Source organism: Marmota flaviventris, chromosome 11, assembly GCF_047511675.1.
Source record: "Marmota flaviventris isolate mMarFla1 chromosome 11, mMarFla1.hap1, whole genome shotgun sequence".
NCBI lineage: Eukaryota > Metazoa > Chordata > Mammalia > Rodentia > Sciuridae > Marmota > Marmota flaviventris.
Window position 1 is genome coordinate 26,164,065 of NC_092508.1, and position 24,067 is coordinate 26,188,131.

Sequence of the window (24,067 nt, forward strand, 5' to 3'; positions counted from 1 at the left end):
TCCTTACATTTCCTAGAATTCCCCACAGAGATTCCAGAAGGAAACTCAGTTGATTTAAAGGATATGGCTATTTTAAGATCAGAAATGAAGGACCTAGAAGTTGTAATTATTTTTTTCAGTTCTGGAGATAGAACCTAAGGCCTTGGACATGTTAAGCACATGTTCTACCACTGAGCTATACCCTCAACTCTTGAGTTTGTAACTTTTCATGTGTGTGTGTGAGTGTGTGTGTGTGTGTGTGTGTGTGTTGCTAGGGATCAAACCCAAGATCTTGCACCTGCTAGACAAGTGATCTACCACTGAGCTATATCCCTAACTTATGAGTTTGTAACTTTTTAAGCATCCTTGCTAAAAAGGCGGTAGCTAACCTTAAGGTTAGTCAAATGTACATAGAATAATCTTCTGAATATTTCTAATTTTCATGAAACTAGTCCCTGCCTAGCTTGTTAGGGACTGTGTGCCAAACTGAATGAAGAAAACAAATCAAGCTATATGGATAAGTCCAATCAAACCTGCCAAAGCAGGAGTACCACACATTTCCTTAGGAACAAGGGTCCTTGCTTATTCTGAAACAAAGAGAAGCAAAAACAATCAACTCCATATCCCTGTCAAACTCAGCTAACAATAGCCCATACCCTCCAAAATTTTCAACAAAAGTAGGGTTGTCTTTGAAGAACATCTTGCTCTATCAAGATTCTTTATTCTGGTATGAGGCAAGGCACACTTAAGAGCTATAAGGGCTCCCCTGTAACTCCTAAATCTGGTTGATCAAGAGAAACACCAAGAATGCTTAGTGAAAAAGCAAATAAAGCAAATAAACACACAAATGAACATGTTACTAGACTTTGCTTCAGGAAAATCTGATTTGGTAGTTCTGAAATTAGAGGTGATCTAGAAATCTAAAATTTAAAATTCTGCCCAGTGATATCACTTTGACAGATATATTTCTATAAAGATCTCCAGTGATCCACACCTTCTGGTATGTAGGCCTTTGTAAAGCCTTCTCTCACTGAGGAAGTATTGGCCTAGTGTCTTGCTTTCAACCAGTAGAACACAGCAAAGGTGATAGGGCCCCTTTTCTGACCAGGTTGCATAAGACTGTGACTTCTCTCTTGTCAGCAGATATCTTTGATGAAGCAAGTTGCCATGTTATATGGGACCACATAGTAAGGAAAAGAGGGTGGCCTCTCACCAACAGTTGACTGGATACTGAAGGATCCTGCTCAATAGGTCTCAAGGAACTGTAATTTTGCTACATCATGTGGGTCTAGAAGCAAATTCTTTCTCAATCCAGTCATCAAATAACACCCCAGTCCTGGCCAATACTTTAAATGTAGGCATGTGAGAGATCTTGAAATGGAGACACAGCTAAGTTGGGCCAGGATTCCTGACCCACAGAAATGGTAAGATAATATGGACTGTTTTAAGCCACAAAGTTTGTGGTAATCTGTTATGCAGCAATAGAAAATGAGTATGTTCCCCTTCCACCAAAATTAAGTAGCTTATAGTTACTATTGAACAATAAGGCCACCTATAATTCTATACGTACGCACATGCACATTAAGTATACACACACACACACACACACACACACACACACATGGCTGAATGCATAAGATAGTGAAAGAGTTGGGACATAAAGGGTATGATGTGGGGAGAAAGGACATTCACTGAATGAGAACAATGTGAACACATGCCACATTTCTCCTTGGGACATTTCCTACTTCTTAGTTATGCATAAGTGGCCAAGGAGGCTGGCAAAACTTTAAGCAATCACATATCACATGGCTGGGAGTAAAAAAAAAAAAGTCTAGAATTGTGAAAGGAGGGATAAATTGAGAGGCCAAGATCCTGTAGAGAAAGAAAGTACAAAGAAGTCAGATTGCTACTGAGTGACTTATTTTCCCTTCTAGGCATTTGCTGATTGAATAGATAAGAATCACAGCAGAAATCACCTGAGAACTAGAGTGGCGATTTTGGCAATTTCATTGTAATGGGGAAATGATGACTGGGGTTCCTGACCCCAAAAGAATGAAGAGCCCCCACTGGGAACCTTGGAAGGCTTTAAACTAAAAAGTATGTGAGTGAGGTGATGATGGTGACCAGTGGCAGACCAGAAAACCAAGTCAAGTCAGCTTAGTCCCTGATTAGACTGAGACAATCTGCTTGCTTATTGTCCGCTAGAGGATAAGGAGAATCCTCTCTGGAGGGAGATAACATCATGTGGAGTATCCATAATTATTTTAAATTAATTAACTTTATATTTTAGAGAAATTTGGAGTTCACAGCAAAATTGAACAGAAAGTGCAGAGAGCTCCCATATATCTACTGTGCCTACACCTGTACAACCTCCCCCACTATCAACGACTTGCACCGGAGTAGAACACTTTCTACAAATAATTGAACCTACAGACACGCAAAGTCCATCATTCACATTAGGGTTTGCTCCGAGTGCCGTACACTCTATGGGTTTTGCCAAATGTATTATAATATGCATCCACCTCTGTGTCTCTACAATTTTTCATTTCCATGTCTAGTTAATAAAATGACTAGGCATATTAAGGAACAGAGCAAGAAGAGTAACAGTAGATTCATATGTTGGAATTATCATCCATAAACTTTGTGTGGACAATTATGAATAAACCACATTGGAAATTTTTTAAAAAAATTAACTACATGATAATGAAAACATGATATATCAAACCTTGTATGAAACAGCTAAAGTGCCTAAAGAACATTTGTATCCTTAAATTAATGAATTAGCAAAGTGGTTGCAAATTACAAACACAGGTCAAGAAGTTAAGGAAAGAAGAATAAACTCAAAGAAAGTGGAAGAAAGCAATAAAAGTAATATCAGGAATTAATAAAATAAGAAATCCAATATTTCCAAAGTGAGAAAACCAAAATCTGGTTCTTTGAAAAGACTAATAAAATTCAAAGACTAACAAAATCTTCTATCAAGACTGATCAGAAAAAGAGAGAAGACAACCTACCAGTATCAGAAATGTAAAGGTACAGTACCATATATGCTATAAAATTTCAAATGACCTAAAAATATATTATAAAAAACTATCTTTCCTGCTAACAAATGTCAATATTCAGTTAAGTGAAGAAAATATTTAGGTAAAAATATCAGTTTGCCTGGACTGCTTGTGGAAGAAATAAAAAATCTAAGCTGTATTATATAAATTGAATCTATAATTTAAAAACTCTTCTACAAAGTAATTTTTTAGATCTAGAAGGCTTCCCCAATGATTTCTTCCAAATATTTAAAACAATAAATAGCACTGGCTTTACACCAACACTTCCAGAGTGCTTATGTATAGAAAACCACACAGAAAACTAAAGAACCTTATTAAAGGATATATATAAGAGGTCTTAAGCAAATATTAAGGGATATTTAAGAGGTCTTAAGCAAATGCAGGGACATACATTAATGGAGTGAGAGACTATTTTAGATATTGGAAAGTTCAATAACATAAGATTTCAATTCCTCAATCTTAATTGATTTATCTACTAAATGCAAGGCTGCTTTAGAAGTTTTTAAAATGGAAATTGATAAGGTAATTTTAAATGGAAACACCTAGCTAAGAATAGCCCAAACCATTCTGAAGAAGACAAAGTTGGAGGACTATGTAAGTAATTGTATAAATGTTTGTATAAGCAAAATGAACCAGACACAACAGACAAAAGAGTATATGACTATATTTACGTGTATTTTAAGAATACCCAAAACTACTCACTGGTGTTAGAAGGCTAAATGATGGTTTCTGTGAGGAGGTAGTAGTGGACCTATGTACCGTTTCTAAGGTGTTGATAATGTTCTTCTCTACTTGGTAGTGGTATATAGGTGTATTTACTTTGTGAAAACGTATTGAGCTATATACATAAGTTTTATATGCTTTCCAAAATGCAGGTTAGATTTTACTAAATTAAAAAAAAAATCTGCCTTAGAGATTTTCAAATTCAGCAATTTCTGGGGACTACATCGATAGTGAATGCACAGCACTGTATAATCGGAGGAGTATATGTACTAGCTAGCACTTATCTGATCCTTCCAGAAAGTTAGATGAAAATCATAGTTGAGAGTGGCAGTGCCCATCTATGAAAAACAATGATGCTGCAGGTACCCTGCCAATCTTAATTCTGAGGATCTACTTCTTTACCTTTCTCTTTACTTCTTGCTTCATGCCCGGCTCAAATCTTGAACTCCAGCTTTTGCTCATGGTTTTGTTGGAATCCTGTCCTGCCTGTGCCCTCTGGATATTCCTTTGAGGTGTCACCTTATCTTGTTAGAATCTCCTTTTCTTTGCTACAATTTGATCTAATACAGACCAAGACTGACACCACAATCTGGCTCTCCCATTCCTGGTAATCTCTGACCATGATGCCTCGCCTGTGTCGCTCAGGTTGCCTTGATCACCAACCTGGACATGTCCCTCACAGTTTTTCCTAATTTATGATGACCCACAGTCAGCCATAACAAAAGTTATGGTCTTAGTTAAACTTCAAATGAATACAATCCAGCAGAATATCAATGCTAGTGTATATTGAGAGAGTCAGATAAAATATAAACCTTTACCTTCTCTGGGAGGCTAAGTTGGATTGATGGTTTTGGTAAAATATTTTGTCTTCTCTCCATGGGTCTCCCCAGTGCCAAAAGAAATCAATCCCAGGGCTCTTTCTGAGTTTACATAATCTTCCTACTTACGTGAAGCCAGGACATGTTCCTGTGGTAGTTCTCCTCTGTGCCAGCAGTGCTCATTCCCTCTGGCTCAATGCTGGGCTCACTTGCACTCCAAGGACTCCCTTCTTCAAAAGAAAACACCAAGAAAGGTCTCAGCATTCAGTCTCCCTGGAGAGCATGTTGGTGTGGTACAGTTGTCCATGCTTTTGAATCCTAGGGCAGACTACCATGGCCCAGTGGGTTAGGGCATAGGACTTTGTTGGAAGAATATTAATAGGAGCTGTTACTTTCAACCACCAGCTGAACTGGCAATTTCAAAGACATTGATGATCTCTTTAATGGTGGCTTCCATTTTGAGAGATGGAAGCAGAGAGATAAAGAGTCAAGTCCTTGAATTGCTGAGATAAGCCAGTTACAGGTTGAGTGTGTCCAAATCCACTCCAGAATGACCAGGCCTTACAGGTGTAGTTACACAGGGACACCAGCTGGTCTGCAGTGGCCTGGCAGAGTGCTGCTGCCTCCACTGTGGTTGTGACTGCAGCTCCTGCTACTGTTCTAGCAACTGGGCTTTGCCATCAGAGCTATTCAAAGATGAGTGGGTGCCCTAGAAAAACTAAGGGAATTTGAAAGCAATGATGTCCAGTTATGGACCACCCTGGCTTCCTCTCTATGACAAAGTATAAAGAAGCTATGTCTTTGAAAATCACTACTTAGTATTTTACATGCAAAGCTTTGCCCTCAAATCTAAAAGCTTTTATGAATCTTTCTAAAGACCAAACAATGTCCCCAGCCTGGCTGCTTTGACTCGACTGGTCAGAATAAGTAGATCAATTCACACAATTAATTTCAATAACCCCCCCCCCAAACTAACTGACAAGGATGTTATAGTTCAGCCCTTTAACAACAGAAGTCACAAAGATTTTTTTCTATTGTCTCCTTGAAAAATAGGCTGAATCTTAAGTGACGCATAAATTAGCTATTTTCAAAGGTTAGGGTGGGTGGATGTAAAAACATTTCCTAATTTAAACTTTCTTTGATTAGATACACTCAGTTTCTATTTCAGCAGATTCTATCAATCATTTATCTATATGTATTGCTGACTTGAAACTAGGTCTGAATGGCAAAGAGAATGTGCTTCAATATTTACCTAATCATGCTGGGAAGGTTATCCTCATTCCTACTTAAGCATTTTCTTGTCTATTAACAGATGCTAATCAGGGTCCATATTTTGGACTAATACATTTTGGAATCTGGAATCTCTTTAGATCCTATAGTGACAATCTACAACACCAGTGTTTTGTATATAGAACTCATTCTCATAATTTAACACATTTTACAACCATCCCCTAATCTACCTTTAAAACATCCCTGCAGAGTAGGCAAGGAGTAAGTAGAATTAATTCCCATTGGATAGTTGGAGAAGACAAGTCCTTGTGAAGTTAAGTGATTTACTAAAGATCCCTAATTATCAGATCTAGATTTTCTATCCTTTCTGATATTAAAAAAAACAAAACCCTGTTAACTAGAAATTTCAAAATATAGAGGGCCTTTAAGTAACTGTTCCTGTGGGAATTCTACATTTGATTTTGAAGGTCCTATCAGAAGGATGGATACACTGACATCTGGATTTGTAAAACTGCCTTTGTCACTGAAGTGTTTTCTTTCCCTAAAGTATTTTCCATCCCTGTTGCTCAAAATGGGGTCCTAGAATCATCAGCGTCAACTTCAGCAGGAAGCTTGTTGAGAAAAAACAGAGAATCTCAGACCCCTGCCCCATCTGCTGAATCAGAACCTGCACTTTAATAAGACATCCAGGTGACCTTTGTGCTCCCATGGGTTTGAGCAGCCTGATGGAGGGGTAGAAGACTTTTAGACAGAAGGAGTTGTCTAGCCTGTGGCTTTGCTTTTCATCTATTTATGTGTAAGAAAATGGACTTCAGCTGTTTCAGGACTTGGGTCCTGTCTTCCTACCCCCCACGTCCCTGCACACCCCGCTCCTCTATGTTACCTAGGTCAGTGACAGTGTCCCTGCTCTGGGACAGCTGCAGCTCCTCAGCCTCAGACTCTGAGTCCTGACGTGATAACTTGCTGCTCTTTAAGCTGCCGACTCGGCGAATGCTGGACAAGGAACCCCCCTTCTTCACCTGGAAACTGCGGGTTCCTTTAATCTGGAGCAGGCGAGAACCTCCTATCCTGATCTTCCTGCTGGGAACTGTATTAAAAGAATAAAATAGGGCTTTTCCCCCCTTAGTTTTCCCCAGCCAATATTAGATCCAAACTCTCCCCAACCTGTCCCTGATCAGCCTCCTCTCTGTTGCCTGGACAAGCAGCATTTCTGGGTAGGAAGCTTCTCCTGGCCCCCCCAGGCACCAGGCTCTGTCAGGCAGGCAGGAGGCTGGGGCCACCAGGAAGTGCTGGTGCAGTGTCTTTCTTGGTCACAAAGGGCTGGGAACAACCTACAGTCTTTCTGGCCCAGGGTTCACAAGCATGAGTGTGTCTTGCAGCAAAATCATCTAGGACTGTTAGTACATTTACAGTGCATCATGACTTGATTCACTAGAACCACAAACCATTCGTTTTTGTTTTTCTTTTGAAATGGGACTTACAGAATTCTGTGAAGTGCCGCCCTTTCTTTTTGGAATACCTCATTAAGAGAAAACAAAAAACAAAAACGAGAGGCACTCCTCTCTCCAACAGTCAGCCCTGGGTTCTGCCCTGCTCCTCAGCAAAGGCACTTGGGATCTATTAGCACAGGGGTGCTTCGGGTGAGCATGCATGTGACATGGGTCCATTTTCAATGCATCTAGTGATTTCATAGCATCCTCCTCTCAATCAAAAGGCTGGTGAGATGTGAGTCCAAATGTTGCAAGGCCTTGAGCCAACCTTACAGTTTATGTGTACCAAGAAGGCATGCATTATTCATCTTTAGTGTTCTGGAAGAAACAGTCATCAGTGGGAGAAATAAAAGGGTAAAAGAAACACATTCAAACTTGAAACCTAGTTTTTTAAAAATCAAAAGTATCCTTAGTTTCCATAGTCATATACATACCTCCTTCCTTTTTTTATTTTTATTTTTGAAGATTTGCTGTTGTCAATATTGATTTTATAAAAGTAGGATAAAAAAAGTTTTAAAGGTTAAAAATTCATTATCAGGAAGGGGCCAGTTTTATAAGCTTACCTTCTTAAGGCAGAAACAATATTTCTTACTAATTATTTAAGGCATCAATATTAATATTTTTTGAAGCATCATTATTAATATTTTTAAAGCTCCAATCGGGAAGTTTGAATTTTAGTTTCAGGTTTCTCACCCAAAGGAGTGTTAACATGTGACTAATAGAATTTGTATAATTTTTTAAAATATTAGTTAAATGTATACTTTCAATGCCACATAAAGGAACCCAAAAGAATTCCTGATGAACAACGTGAATGTTTCATATCCAGTTTACTCTTAAGATTAAGAAAGACTAAAATTGTCACCACTCAGCTAGTAAAAGCTTCATGGAGCTCCCTGAATGAAACTGGAGAGAATTTCACATCTGGAAGGAATCTCTCGCAGCACTGCTGGATAAATTCCATAAAAACTATAGACCATAATGCTGTATTTTAATTATAGCACAACTCACACAACAGTATTTTTCAGTATTATTTTTAGGCTTAATTGAGACTTTATGATGCATTTGAAATATGTTTGAAACAGAATGTAATTATCACTCTTATGATTGCTAGAGCAATTTCATGTCTCTGCAGATTGAGAAGTAGAGAAAAAGATTAAAATGATAATTCTTTGGTTTTAACAGAAGCACATACTAACATTCTTTGCCTGATTTTATGATACTTTTCAGCCAATGAATGAGGCCAAATAATTTCAAATTAATGTCATCTGAAAGAGATTTAATGTTGAGAGTTTGTTCTAACACTGAAGATAATTGGAGACATCCTGTAACACTAAAAAATTAGGGTTCAGAATTATGATGTTGGCTATTTACAAGGGACACAGCAGTTAGAATCCAGATTTGGTTTTATACAAGAAAAATGTCAGCTGAGATTGTTCCGCATTGAATTTTAGCCTTTATCTCCATGACAACAAGAACTTGTATGAAAGCGAAACAAATTCATCTAAACTGGATAACATATCTCCTTTACCCATTTCTCTCACCCCACACTGTATTCATTAGCCAAACCTGCTTTCTTTGTGCTTCAAAAATATCATAGATTTTTGAAAGCTCCATCACATCTTCCCTGGATTAATGTAACTAAAACTGCTTTACCTTTCCCTCCACTCCCATAGGTCTCTTCTTATTTAAAATACATAAATTAAAAATACATACCTTATATCACCTTTATGGTCAAACATGCTAACAATATTCTAACACATTTAAAATAGAATTAAAGTTCTAACCATATCTACCAGAGCCTGTTTACCCTTTGCCTAACACCCCGACTCAATCTCCTACGACACTTTCCCCCAACTCATTCTTTTGTAACCATGGTGGTCTTTTTCCCCTTCTTCTAATGCTCCAAGTTCATTCCTGCATCACAACCTTGTCCTTGTGGTTGCCTCTGTTCATAACACTCTTTCCTCAGCACTTGGCTTTTTTGATGCATGCAGGTCTCTCTCAATGTCAATTTTGATGGACTACTCTATGTCTTTCCTACTCCATGTCACAAAACCTGATCCTAATTTACTTTTCTTCAGATAGTTTTTTCTCCACTAGAAAATCTAGTATTTCATGGTATTCACTGTTACATAAATAACTGTTGTCAACTATTAAACAATATAAATAAAAATATGTGGAAAATTTTTTGTTCATTGCTGTATTCTGAGAATCTGTAACAGTTCCTAGCTCAGCGGATAGGTGTTGCATGATGAGACTAGTCTTGGTGTCAGTATTGGGAATACTAGTCTTAGTTCATCTTTGGAATATGGGTAAAATGATTTGTCAGACTCTGCATGGACATTTTGGCAGATATTTTCAGTTCTAAGGATTAGTTCACATTTGTTCTTCCTTGGTAAAATCTGAATTGTCTTCAGGTTGTTTATTTCAGGAGTTGACTTTTTTTTTTTTTTTAAATAAAAACAGATGGTGTGAAAAAATTTTTAAATGTTTTAATAATCATAGTTCGCGCAGAGCCTGATGTCACCATTTTTATGTTGGCTCCCATAACTGATATCAGCTTGTTAAATGGTTTAGGGAATATGTAGAAATCTTTGAGAAGATGTTTGCTCACTGATTAAGGACATTTTATGGATATGTTCTTGATTTATTTATAGTTTCTGTTTTCTGTTAATTCATTAAACAACTTCCATATAATAATAACATAGCCATTCTGTGAGGAGAAAAAATATGAAGCATTTCAGTGTTTGAAAATTAAAGGCAATTTACATAACTAATAATCATGAAATTAAAATGGCCTTAAAATTAATCATATTTCATTTTTTAATGATACAGATTTTACTTTGTTCAAATTTAACTATGTCAGTATTTGAAATTTTTATTTGACTACTTCAAATAATAATTAGCACTATAACTTTGGGGTCTGGCTTTTTAATTAAAATACCTTTGGATGTGTTTCAAAAACTGGGGGTTATCCCTCTGTTGAGTTGATATTTCTACATACTAAGGAATTGCTCAAGACTTGGCTTATCCTTCCTACAAATGACCTCTGTTCACCATAAATTGAACTTGAAATGTCCCATTTTTTCTCAATGTATGTCCATTCCTTGCAGGATTTTAAATATTTTGTTTTTTTCTCTATATGGGACCATTCCTTCTGAGAATCATTCATTCATTAAGTTAATCAAACATGCATTGAGTCATTGTCTATAGGACACTAGAAATATATCAACGCATTAACTCAGCATCGATTTTTGTAACAAGAGTGTACATGTTGTTTAAATTGAAATTTTTTATAAAAAGCACTGAAGGGCAATGAAATTTAAAAAACAGCAAAATCAAAGAGTGAAGTTGACAGTTCAGGAGGCTTTAGAGAACGAATTAAGACTTTGCAATCTTCAGTGCATAGTTAGGATTTTCTGTATGGGTTCTAATCTATGTGTTTATGACCAAAAAAAAAAAAAACAGAATGGCAGCAGTTATTTATTGTGTATTTATTATCTGCCAGGAACTAAGTTTATGCTTTACTTATTTAAAGCTATAAGCATCACACCATAGAAGGTGCTATTAGCCCAATATTATAGAAAACTACAACTTAAAAGGTAAGTAACTTAGACAAGGTCCCACAGAAAGTTACTGTATTTCACCCATTTTAAGATACACATCTTTCCACATTTTTAATGTATTTGAAATTGGGATATGCCTTAGAACTGATATGAACACTACTACCAGCTGGCAGTAGTGATGTATTTGCTATTGCTTACATCCATGTGAACATCTAAAACATCAGCGGCCAAATGTACAGATGGATACCAATATCTTTTAGTTCAAGGAGCTAAGTGGTAGCAAGGATTGAGAGAGGGGTGAAGTATTAAATTGGGGGTGTTTAGCAACATCTTGAAGAGGGATTGAAAGTAGGCTAGCTTAATATCAGTGCAAAGTTGGCTTAAATAACTAGCACAAATAGCTTTACTTCTTTTATGGAACTGTTTCAGAAATTATGTTATCACTAACATTCTGATGGCACAGAGGACATTCTTCTATGGAAAAACATGGACACTGGCAACTCTGAGTTAAAAATGATTTAGAAAAGCTTTAACTAGTCTTGGTTAGTTATGCTTTTATTTTTTGGCTGCACAAGAATGAACTATAATAATAAAACTGCAACTAGTTAAGTCTGAAAGTCCTCTCTCAATAAGAATAAAGCACAAAGTTATAATATTGCAGAAGAATTGAATTGGAAGTATTTTTTCTCTCTTATTGGTAAATAAAATAATGGTTCATCTTAAACCTGACGGCATCTTAGATTCAATGGAGAACTGCCAAGCTGGAGCTAGAATTCAGATCCCTCTGAATACAAAGTCCGACTTCTGACTAGTATGGTTTCTACCTGGTTGAGTCTACAAACTCAGTGCTGTACAGAGTCAACAATTTGAACAAACAGATATAGTTTTAGACACTAGACCATGAGAAACCATGAACCATGCAATAATCCTTGCTTTTCCATACCTTTCTTCTCTTCCACCCCTGTGTCTGATTTGAGGGTGTGGCTGCTGCTATGGAGAGAATCTTTTGAATCTTCATTTTCATCCAGGACCCCTGCAAAGCTGATCTTCCTTTCATATCTGTGCCGGTCCAACTCAGGATCCAGACGAAGTCTGCAGCTCTCCAAGTCCTGAAATGTCAGTGAGGAGCACGTGCGTGCTGGTATCTCCCAGCGCTGCATTGGTCTTGTGGCAAGCCTCCCTCGAATCCCACACAACTGCATTCAAACAACCAAATTCTTTTGTCTATTGCTAATTTTAGATTATGGCCATGAAAAACTATTTTCGAATTGGAAAATAAATAACATCTTCCTTAACTTGTAGTTTTCCTCTTCTTTCGTGTTTATGTTCCAAAAACAGACTTTGTCCCAAATCTAGAACTTACTTCCTTACCCTCTAATTCTTTGTCCATAGTTGTAGCTGCATCATTGGTGTTTATCTATTTGTGAATCACTCACTGAGTATGAATGTGTTAGATACTGCATGATAGATGAGAAATTGTTCTTTCCCTAAAGGAACTCAGAATTCTGAAAAAAGGAGGGGTAGGAAAGAACAGAAGTACTTTGAATTAGACAAAGGGAAGGGATGGGGGATGGGAATAGGAAAGACAGTAAAATAAATTGGACAGAATTTTCCTATGTTTATACATGAATACATGATGCATATAACTCCACATCATGTACAACCACAAGAATGGGAAGTCATACTCCACGTGTGTATGTCAAAATACATCTACTTTCATGAATAACTAAAGTTGAACAAATAAAATTTTTTTAAAAATGTGAAGACATCAATGAAAAATTTCAAGACTGAGAGATAGAGCAGGGTCTTAGAAGTCAGACTTGGAGACTGTGGTTGGCAGAACAATGGCCCTCAAAGATGTCCACATCCTAATCCCTGGGATCTGAAAATGCGTTTCCTTACATGGCAACAGGGACTTTATTTATAGGTGTAATTAAGGTTAACATTTTAATATGGAAGATTATCCTGCATAAGCTACATGTGCTCAATTTAATTTCAAGAATCTTTAAAGGTAGAGGACCTTTCCAGGTTGTGGTCAGGGAAAAGTATCAGATGTTGTTTGCGGCTTTGAAGATGGAGGAAGGGGACACAAGTTAAGGAATGCAGGTGGCCTCTTTAAGATGGAAAAAAGGTAAGGAAGGAGATTCTTCCTTAGTGCCCCAAATAGGAAGGCAAACTTACCAGTACCTTAAAGTTAGCCTAGCAAACTGACCTGCAGAACTAAGAAAATATGTTTGTACTGTTGTGAACAACTACATTTGTAGCAGTTTGTTATATCAGAACCAAAAAAAAAAAAAATGACTATGGAGGTGATGTTCAAGTTAAATTTTGTGGATTATGTATTGTTCCTTGCTTGTGCGAGGAGGAAGTCAATTTAGGTTTAAGAAACATCACATGTGAGTGCCAGAAGCTCAAAGCAGAATCATGCACTGGGGAATTTTTTACTCCCTTCTAGGAGGAACAAAGTAGAAGAGGAGCTCCAACTTTAGCAAAGCCAATGAACAGAATGATCCCATAACCTAAAGTAAGCAAGCCCTGGAGACTATAATTATTTAGTCGCATTTGGCCTACAAGATCCCAAATTAAAAATTTGACCTGTTTCGTGTTTAATTATTCATCTATAATAAGGAAGAATTGAAAAATAGAAAATATAAAAATGCTGACTTTATTTTGTTCAGTATTTTTCAAAAATTATACCACAACTATTCTTCAGGATGAAGTAGATACAACAAAAAATATTTTTAAAAATCCAGTTTGCACAAGGTTAAAATCTCATGCTTTGATTGCCAACAAGATGAGATTTTAATCTCTACATGTTGTTCTAATGTTGTTTCTTCCTTTCCTTTTGGATAAACAACAAGTTACACTTTGGTACTTAGAAAATTAGAGCATGACTAGGAAAATAAAGGAGCCAAATGGAATCTATTCTAACATTTTCAAAAATGTTCTAGGTGTAGAATTGCTTCCCAGAAATTAATCCCTTTTAGGAAAAATAGCCTAATCTACTTTCCACTTTGGTAATAATTCTATAGAAATTAGGGAAATTACTAAAGAATTTTTTTTTTTTTACAGAAACTCTTTATTGGCTCTGACTTATTAAGAGCTCATCCACGCATTTTATGGGAATTTTTTGTTTGAATTCCAAGTTTCTTTTTCATTGGTTATTGATTTTTATTAACTCAATTGGGAAAAATTTTAGTAGACCATTATGTTTATGAACAACATTCTCTGTTTTTCAAATATTCCTTTGTTGTTCTCATTTGGATGACAACATTGAGAGAAAAATTTGTTCTCTTACATTATAAATATGCTGTGTTATTAATCTTGTAACAATGCTTCTTTTTCTATTTTTTGATGTATATTTTTGATGGTTTATAAAAACAGTCAATAAAAATGCTAACAGAAGTTGTTTTTTTGGGGGGTGGGGGAGAAGCACACTAAGTTATCTCTAGGGATCTACCTGAGAATAAAATTATTATTCACTATTATTTTACTATTCTGATATAAATTTTCTTTTCTTTTACTAGCCATTGCCTACTCATCCAGTGCCTTTTTGGATTTTCCCAACTTCTAGGAAATAATTACGGTTTTAAAAACTAATATTTTGTTCCAGTTATTATATTAAAAATTCTTTTGCTTTTTATTCTACTTCTTAAATATAACTAGAACTTTTTCAAACAAATATTCACATGCAAATCTGACTCACACATTGGAAATCACCTTATGCATTCTATGAGAACGATTTTTTTTTCTTGGTAGAAAGTTTGTGTTTTTGATTCTTTCCTATCCCAAAGCCTCAAATTTCAGAATTATTTTAGCTTCTCATATGATTATTATACTACCTTATATTATTCTCTACATTAAGGTAACGCTTTTTAGTGCACTAAGAATGTTACGGTACTAGCAGTGTTTTGTTTAAAATTTAGCTTATTTCATTTTGGCTATAAATATGCTTAGTCTTTAAAATTACTATTCAGTACAGTTTCTTTAAAAAACTATTTAGCCTGTAAAAAAGAAGGAAATCCTGTCATATGCAACAACATGGATGAACCTTGAGGACAATATGCTGAGTAAAATAAGCCAGTTACACAAAAACATACTTCATGGGGCTGGGGTTGTGGCTCAGCGGTAGAGTGCTAGCCTGGCATGTTCAAGACTCTGGTTAGATCCTCAGCACCACATAAAAATAAATAAAATAAAGATATTTTGTCCAACTACAACTAAAAAAATTTTTTAAATTACTATATAATTGCATTTATATGAAATATCTAAAATAAGCAATTTTGGGGCTGGGGATGTGGCTCAAGCGGTAGTGCGCTCACCTGGCATGAGTGGGGCACTGGGTTCGATGCTCAGCACCACATAAAAATAAAATAAAGATGCTGTGTCCACTGAAAACTAAAAAATAAATATTAAAAAATTCTCTCTCTCTCTCAAAAAATAAAAATAAAATAAAATAAGCAAATTCATAGAATCAAAAAGTAGAATGGTGGTTGCTAGGAGCAGCAAGAAAGGGAAAACAGGGAGTGACTAATGATGAGTATAAAATTTCAGAGAGATAAATATGGAGCTGGGTATAGTGGTACACACCTGTAATACCAGTGACTCAGGAGGTTGAAGCAGGAAGATCACAAGTTTGAGGCCAGCCTCAGCAATTAACAAGGTCCCAAACAATTTAGCAAGAGCTTGATTCAAAATAAAAAGTGCTAGGCATGTAGCTCAGTGGAAAAACACCCCTGGGTTCAATTCCCAATACCAGAGAGAGAGAGAGAGAGAGAGAGAGAGAATGTACATTAAGAGATTTGCAGTACAACATTGTACTTACAATGCTTTTCATGCTAGGTGTTCTTGGCAAAAGTTTTAAAAAGGAAATGATTTTAAGAATTTTCATGTTGGTGAAACATTTTTATGATACGCATTGATTTTTCTACAGTTAGAATGTGGCTTGAGTTTTATTTGTTATCAAATATAATTAGATAGCTTAAATATGGGGGAAAAATCTTTCTCCTTTTATTTATCAAAGAAGACATCCCAGCACAATACACAAACCTGAACAATGAGAATGTTGATGTAATGACTAAAAGACTTCTGAGATCTAGTTAAAGGTGACAAAGAAGTAAAAATTTTCCTCTGGTGACCAAATGATTACAGATCCTGTCTTAGCTTCCTTTCTTGGCATATCCTACAGATCTGCCGATTGGTTATATACTAATTTTTTTTTAAAGATTTGATTGACTGATTAAAAGACTGAAATTTGTCATGATGATAAGGGACATTAAATGATAGATTTAAAGAGTTAAAGGGAGAACAAAGTAACTGAGGCAAACTAGATTCTTACATATATTTTTTATCACAATGGATCAAAATGGTGACCAGTAAAAATCTGAAAACTTAAAATCAGATGTACTCCACGTTTTTGTAAAGAGTTTAGTATAATTAGATGGTTGAATAACAATACACAGGCCTACAGATCAGATATTTTGTTACACTTGACTATAATTTAAATTAAGTACATATGTTGAGGGGCCTTGATTTGACTTCATAGAGTAGTCTCAATTTCATAGTGAAAAATTAGAAAGTTAAAGATCCAGGTTAAGATGAAGTTACATAAGGGCGGCAGGAGAAATTTCCTTTTCCAATATTCAATTATACATTTTCACAGTTTAAGTGTGGGCCTGTTTCTGTTGAAAAAAAATACATTTTACTCACAAATATTTCCAACTTGAAAACATTTTATGTTTAAACATATAAGGAAATAGACTTTTTAGAACACCGAAAACCCAAAAGGCAGAGATACTGCTCCATGATACTGGAACACTGATTCTTTTGCTCCAGAGTGGGGTGCTACCTAATTCATGCTGTGTTGGTTTAAAAAGCAGAAGTGGTGGCTGATTGTAAAATTTGCTTAAATAGAAATGCACAGATTGCTAGTATGACCATTTTTCTGGGACAATAGAATGTGCTTTGTGTAAAGGTTTTTTGCGGGGGAGACTGTGTCTGTCTCCTCACTCTGGCTGGATGCTGCCTATGATGCAAGAACCACTGGACACTTGGTGTCCACTGGGGAACTAGAGGCCAGGTTGCCCTGAGACCACTCACTCTGTGAAAACTCCTGGGGCTTTTGCATACTATATATATCCACAGTAAAACAATATTACTCTGCAGTACATGGTACGTGAGTGTGTGTGTGTGTGTGTGTGTGTGTGTGTGTGTGTGTGTAATGTTTTCTATCCATGATCCATTAGAAATGGTACATGACAGGATATAAAAATCAACATTCATAAATCAAATGCATTCCTATACATTGGTGATGTACACACTGAAAGAGAAATTAGGAAAACTACCCCATTCACAATAGCCTAACAAAAAAATAAAGTATTTGGGAATCAATCTAACAAAGAGGTGAAAGACCTCTACAATGAAAACTACAGAACATTAAAGAAAGAAATTAAAGAAGACTTTAGAAGATGGAAAGATCTCCCATGTTCTCGGATAGGCAGAATTAACATTGTCAAAATGTCCATACTACCAAAAGCATGATAAAGATTTAATGCAATTCCTATGAAAATCTCAATACATTCTTCATAGAAATAGAAAAAGCAATCACAAAATTCATTTGCAAAAATAAGAGACACAGAATAGCCAAAGCATTCCTAAGCAAGAAAAATGAAGCAGGAGGCATCACAATACCAGACCTTAATGATACTACAGAGCCATAGTAACAAAAATGGCATGGTATTGGCAACAAAACAGATTCGAGGACCAATGGTACAAAATAAAAGGCACAGAGACAAATTCATATAAATACAATTATTTCATACCAAACAAAGGCATCAGAAACCATACACTGGGAAAACTGGAAATCTTTATGTAGCAAAATAAAATTATACCCCTATCTCTCACCCTGCAGAAAAAAAAAAAAAAAAACCAAAAAAAAAAAAAAAAAACTCAAAGTGGATCAAGGACTTAGGCACTAGAACAGAGATCCCACACCTAACAGAAGAAAAAGTGGGCCCAAATCTTCACCATGTTGGCTTAGGAACTGACTTTCTTAACAAGACTCCTAAAGTGCAAGAAGTAAAATCATGAATCAATAAATGGGATGGAATCAAACTAAAAACCTTCTTCACAGCAAAGAAAACAATCAATAATGTGAAGATAGAAAAAAATCTTCACCATACATACCTCAAATACAGCATTAATCTTCAGGATATATAAAGAACTCAAAAAAGTTAACACCAAAAAAAAAAAAAACCCAAATAATCCAATCAATAAATGGGCTAAGGAACTAAACAGACACTTCATAGAAGAAAAAATACAATCCATCAACAAATATATGAAAAAATGTTCAACATCTCTAGCAATTAGAGAAGTGCAAATCAAAACTACTCTAATATTTCATCTCACTCCAGTCAGAATGGTAATTACAAAGAATACAAGCAACAATAAATGTTGGCAAGGATGTGGGGAAAAAGGTACACTCATACATTGCAAGTGATACTGCAAATTGGTGCAACCACTCTGGAAAGCAGTATGGAGATTCCTCAGAAAACTTAGAATGGAACCACCATTTGACCCAGTTATCCCACTCCTCAGTTTATACCCAAAGGACTTAAAATTAGCATACTATAGAGATGCAACCACATCAATGTTTATAGCAGCTCAATTCACAATAGCTAACCTATGGAACCAACCTAGGTGCACTTCAAAAGATGAATGGATAAAGAAAATGTGGTATATATACACAATGGAATATTACTCAGCCTTAAAGAAGAATGAAATGATGGCTTTTCCAGTAAACTGGAGAATATCATGCCAAGTAAAGGAAGCCAATCCCAAAGAACCAAAAGCCGAATGTTTTCTCTGATATGTAGATGCTAATTCACAATGCAGTGGGGAGGCTAGGGAAGAATAGAGGTACTTTGGATTAGACAGAGGGGCGTGAAAGGAGGGTGTATGGAGGTAGGAATGATAGTAGAATGAATCAAACACTATCACCCTGTGTGCATATATGATTATACAACTGGTAGAACTGTACATTATGTATAACCAGAAGAATGAAAAGCTATACTTCTTTTGTGTATGATGTGTTCAAATGCATTCTACTGTCATGTATAACTAATTAGAACAAATAAAAAAAATAACAATTTTCCAGAGTCAGGAAAAATAAAAAAGAAATGCTACATTAATAACAATATATGGGAATGTTTAGACACTGAACACTGAAGTCTTTCAACCCATAATTTAAACAAAAATACTCATTGAAAGCACATTTCTATATAAACTTATAAATAGATGGTAGCAAAAATTAAAAAAAAGAAAGAATCTTCCAGTGATTTCTGGAGAGTGTTGGCCATGACACTCCTCACAGTTAGCAAAGTAAGGGAACCTAAATGCTCTTAGATATTTCCAGCATAACTGATGGTGATCAACCATGGTGCTGTCTCTGCTGATCTCTAAGTCAATTTTGGTGTTATTATTTTAATAGAGAAGAGAACATTTATTTTTATAAATGAAATTCCATGGCCGAATTTTTAAATTATGTGATGCATCTGGCCATTGGGAGTTTAAAGAAATTGTGAGTACCAGAAAACTAGGCATCCGTCTGGCCTTTCCAGGTAGCCTGATTATTAATACACATGCTTTAACTTACTCCCAGTGGCTCAGTACGAGGTCTGGGCAGGCAAGAAAAGGTCTCTCTCAGGAAGGTGGTAATCTCCAGGAGAAGCTGGCAAGCTGCCATCTTCAAGGCAAAGGGGCAGCCACATTTAGAAGGGTTCACAGTACCTAAGGAATGAAGGAGGTCTTCCATTAGAAGAGAAACCAGTAACAAATACAGATAGGCACAGTTTGATGGACCTAGGTACATGCATGCAAAATCAAATTTCATGAGACTATTACCTATGCAAGTTCAATCTACCAATTGCACTTAGCATAATGTATGCATTGCATACACCTCTCTTCTTCATTTTGCAATTCTTTAAGGACTACTTCAGTATTAAAATATCAGACCATACTCTGATTTCTATTTAGATCAGATATAAGAATTTTTACTAAATAGCAAACAAGCAGAACTAAATTATTCATCTTAAAACCTTATAGAGTGGGCCTGGGGTTGTGGCTCAGTGGTGGAGTACTTGCCTAGCACAAGTGAGGCACTGGGTTCATCCTCAGTACCACATTAAAAAAGAAAGAAAGAAAGAAAAGACACCATTGTGGTTAAATAAAAAAAAAATTAAAAATACCTTTTAGAGTAACAAAATATAACCCCAGTAAACTAGAAAATGTTTTAATAAAAAGAGAAATACAAAGTACTCATACATTCAATCAGATGTAGACTATGTAAATGGCAATGAACTAGACTGAGAACTACAACAATCCTGTCAGCTCATTTTATGAAAGGATGTTAGTCTTAATGTTCTGGGGTAGTGAAGTTGTTTCAGCTCTACTCCAGTTATGTTTGTGCAACACAGACAAGAGAAAACACACTTACCAGGTCATCTATATCACATCATTATTACAGGTAGTCTGTTTTAGTAGACTAAAGCTACTTTAGAAGTATGCCAAAGTTCTTTTTTGCTCTAAAGAACAGTGGATTTTAAGTTAGTAAGACATTGTATCCACCATATGCCACTAATGGATTTTATCCACCATATGCCAAGTAATGGCCATGGTGACACCATGGACACTATAAAAATTCTTATAATCACTTCTCAGATATGTGTCACCATAAATCACACAGAAATGTACTAATTAGTGTTCAGCATAAAGCCAAAAACTATGTAGTATTCTGCCTCTTATGAAAGAAAAAAGAGTTATCTATTTTGAGTGAATCAAGAAATCAGGAAATCATAATATCATTACATGGCAATATACTAAAAATATCTCTAAAATGTATCCTGAATGTTAAGCTTTTTTAATTAGATTGCATATAGACTTCATGATTTCTGTTGACATAGATAGAAATCATGGTCTTCTGATGATATCTGGGATATTGCTTCTTGCTGAAAACCATTATTTGCTCTCCAGAGTTAATATGCAACCAGAAACTTTGCTTCTCATTAAGAATGGAAGAGACAAGCTCCTGTAGAACTTTCAAACTGAAATTTGCCTTCACTGTATTTAGCTTTTAAGTGCAAGATAAGCTAATCTCAAGATGACTTTAAACTAAATCACACATATCATTTTTATATTCAGTGGAGTATGGTTTAAAAAATGCCTAGATGTGCAAGACTGTTTAAAAAATAATTGAACACTTTCTGGATCTGTCCTATTAAGACTCTTCCTATCAGTTGGGTAAACAGTGAACTTAGTCTTAATCCACGATCTCTCATGATTGACATCTGAAATACTCTGTGGCAGTGATCAAGGATTGACTTCTACATGGCCTCAACAAAAAGCTGACATATGAGACAGAACATATTAGTAAATGATACTTTTGTGGTCTAATGGAAATTTGAGTTCACTTTGGCATAAAAGGGTGAATCCATTTAGTGTTGCTTTAGCTCCCTCAGGGCTCTTGGGATCCCCAGGGCAGTTTGGGGGTGCCATTTGGATGGCTGGGTGTTATGTAAGGCCTTCTCTAGGTTTTGTGATTGCTGGATAGTCCTCAAGTCTTCCTGTGGGTTAAATTCAATTCCATGAATCATTCTAAGATAGACTCAATTTTTATCTCCGGGGTCAACTTTCATCATTAAGCTGAAATACTAGTGTGAAATTTTGGTATTTTGTCAACAACTAAGTCTAGAAGGTTTGCTAATTTGATAAGGTCTTAGAAGAGCATATTAGTGGGAATCTTTAAAAAATCAATAGTGTGAAAGTGGAAAGGAATATCATAAGAATTCTCTTTGATTATTGCTGTCCAAAGTTATACTTCTTTCATATCTCATGTCTACAGAAAAGCAATGGATTTGACATAAATTAACTAACAGCAACCCTTAAAATATAATGAGGGAGCTTGAATTTCAAACCAGAAGGGAAGGTTAAAAGGACAGGTCACTATCATCTTCATATAAAGACACTAATTTTATAACCATAATTGGAATTTCATCTCCATCAAAGGCAGTGATGCACATACACACAAGCTAGTATGGTATGGAGCACACATATGAACAAAATGTTGTTGGAGACTATGTAACCAGAATTTCTTTGTCTCTACTCTTCTATGATGAATATAATAAACAAATACAGTACTGCAGAAATTCATAGCTTAAGCAAATTATTTTAGTATTTCAATTTCATGTTAAATACCATAATACAGTCTGATTAAGTAACTGAATATTTTAGTGATTTGGAAAGCATGTCCTGTTCTATTTTATCACTTTCTTATTTCCAAAAGCAATAACAACACAAAAAAATGACAAAATCTCATCTGGAAAAGCAATTGTTTACAACTAGATTTTCTCAGAGACGTTGAATACCAAGCTATGTTTAATAGCAGGAGTCAGAGACTAAACAGTAATGGGTTTTGCACATTGCCTACAGCTCTTTGCCCTTGTCTATCTTCTCTTTCTGGTTTGTGCCTTCTCTCTGTGTGGCTTAATGCACATGCTTACGTCCATGCATAGGAGACAGGCGGAAAGGCGCAGTGCGGGGGGACATGGGAAGGTGGCAAGAGGATGAGAGAAGAAAGAGAGATATTAAGAGCTCCTAAAGCAGAGGTTCTTACAAGCAGGGGTTCTTGTAGTAAAGGGAGTCTCCTTACTGTCATCTAAAAAGTCTTCCTCCTCATCCTCCTTTCTCAGTCTCCTCTTGGTCTCCTCATCATAAATGAGGCCTAGCAGGTTGGCTGGGCTCTCACTCTCCCCATGACACAGCTCATTCAACCGGACGCCAATTGCCTGCCATGGGAAGAAAAGAATAAAACAGCACAAAGTATGTTAGACTCCAACATCGTCTCTCATGTTACAGAGGACATAATCAGCCAATGAATGGGGATTATTTCCAGTATAAGCATCTTTTGTAGGCTGTAGTATACACCACTATATCGGCCAATAAAGAAACCGAGGTAGAAAGCATTGACCTTATCTCTAGGATCATTTAGTATGAAGTCTTGTAGAAACTGGAATGACATTTTTGTGTACTAATAAAGAAGCTGTTTTTTTTTTTTTTCTGACAGCATATCCATTTCCTCAAAGGTCATTTATTTTACAGATCTATTATTAGGGAATATACGGCTATTTTTACTGTGGTATAAAATGAGAAGGCACTCTTCCTCAGAGTGCTTCTGATTATGCTAGTTTATGAGGATATCAGTGTCATACTCATGAGTTTAGAAGTTGGCAAGAATTCTGGTACTGCAGTTTTATTTATATCTGCCGTTATGTATGTGCTTATTGGCTTTTATAGATTGTGTTCCCCCTTCCACAATACTCCATAAATTAGTAAAAAGTACTAGCTTCTCTTTTCATGGAGTACCTAATGACTATATTAGAAACATGACTTTTAATAACTGCACACATTGGACTGGGGTTGTGGCTCAGTGGCAGAGCGCATGCCTCAGCACCACATAAAAATAAATAAAACAAAATAAAGATATTGTGTCCATGTATAACTAGAACAAATATTTAAAAAAATAACTGCACACATTGACAATATCAGCTTTTATGTTATATTAATAAAATCAATATTCTTGCTAACTGTTCTTCCGAATCACCATGCACTATTATATGATTTATCAGAGGAATTTCCTCAAGAAGAGACAAAAACATTACCTCTATCTATTTCCTTCTACATCCCAACTCTATAGAATATGCAACAGTAAAAGAACCTGGGCTTAGGGAGGAGAGTCAGGGAAAAGGCTAAGCTGAGTACTGAACTTGAGGTTTGACCGTTTGGTTCTCTGTGTATTAGCAAGAACAAATTTCACCTAATTTTGTTCTTTCCTCCAATATCATACTTTTAAAATATTTAGAAGAGTTACTAAATACTGGGTATTCAAAGTATTAGACTCAACATTAGAAACTAACATTCAAATACTACTGGATATGCAAAGTAATCCAGAACTCTTTAAATAAAAACACAAATTTTTTGAATGTCTTAGAAAACTTGAAACAAATAGGTCTCCTTAAACTCTAAAATTACATGACAAGCTACAAACCAAGAAGCATAAACCACATTAACAAGAAAGTAGTATGAAAAGATATCACGGGATCCTGAGATTTTAGCTAACCTGGGAAGTTTTAAGTGAACAAAACAAA

General features: G+C 35.9%; 1 protein-coding gene across 3 annotated transcripts in view; it reads right to left on the bottom strand.

Moving 5' to 3' along the window:
* Unc80 (unc-80 homolog, NALCN channel complex subunit) overlaps nt 1–24,067 on the bottom strand; it is a 192,481-nt gene that overhangs the window by 92,847 nt on the left and 75,567 nt on the right. For 2 of the 3 annotated variants that reach the window (XM_027941959.2, XM_027941958.2), the window contains exons 24-27: nt 22,573–22,708; nt 19,522–19,655; nt 11,812–11,977; nt 4,712–4,812 (exon numbers count right to left, since the gene is read on the bottom strand). In XM_027941959.2, coding sequence (XP_027797760.1) covers nt 4,712–4,812; nt 11,812–11,977; nt 19,522–19,655; nt 22,573–22,708 — 537 coding nt within the window. Of the gene's footprint in view, nt 1–4,711; nt 4,813–6,695; nt 6,900–11,811; nt 11,978–19,521; nt 19,656–22,572; nt 22,709–24,067 lie in introns of all 3 variants that reach the window. The other variant, XM_034635733.2, reaches the window with a different exon arrangement.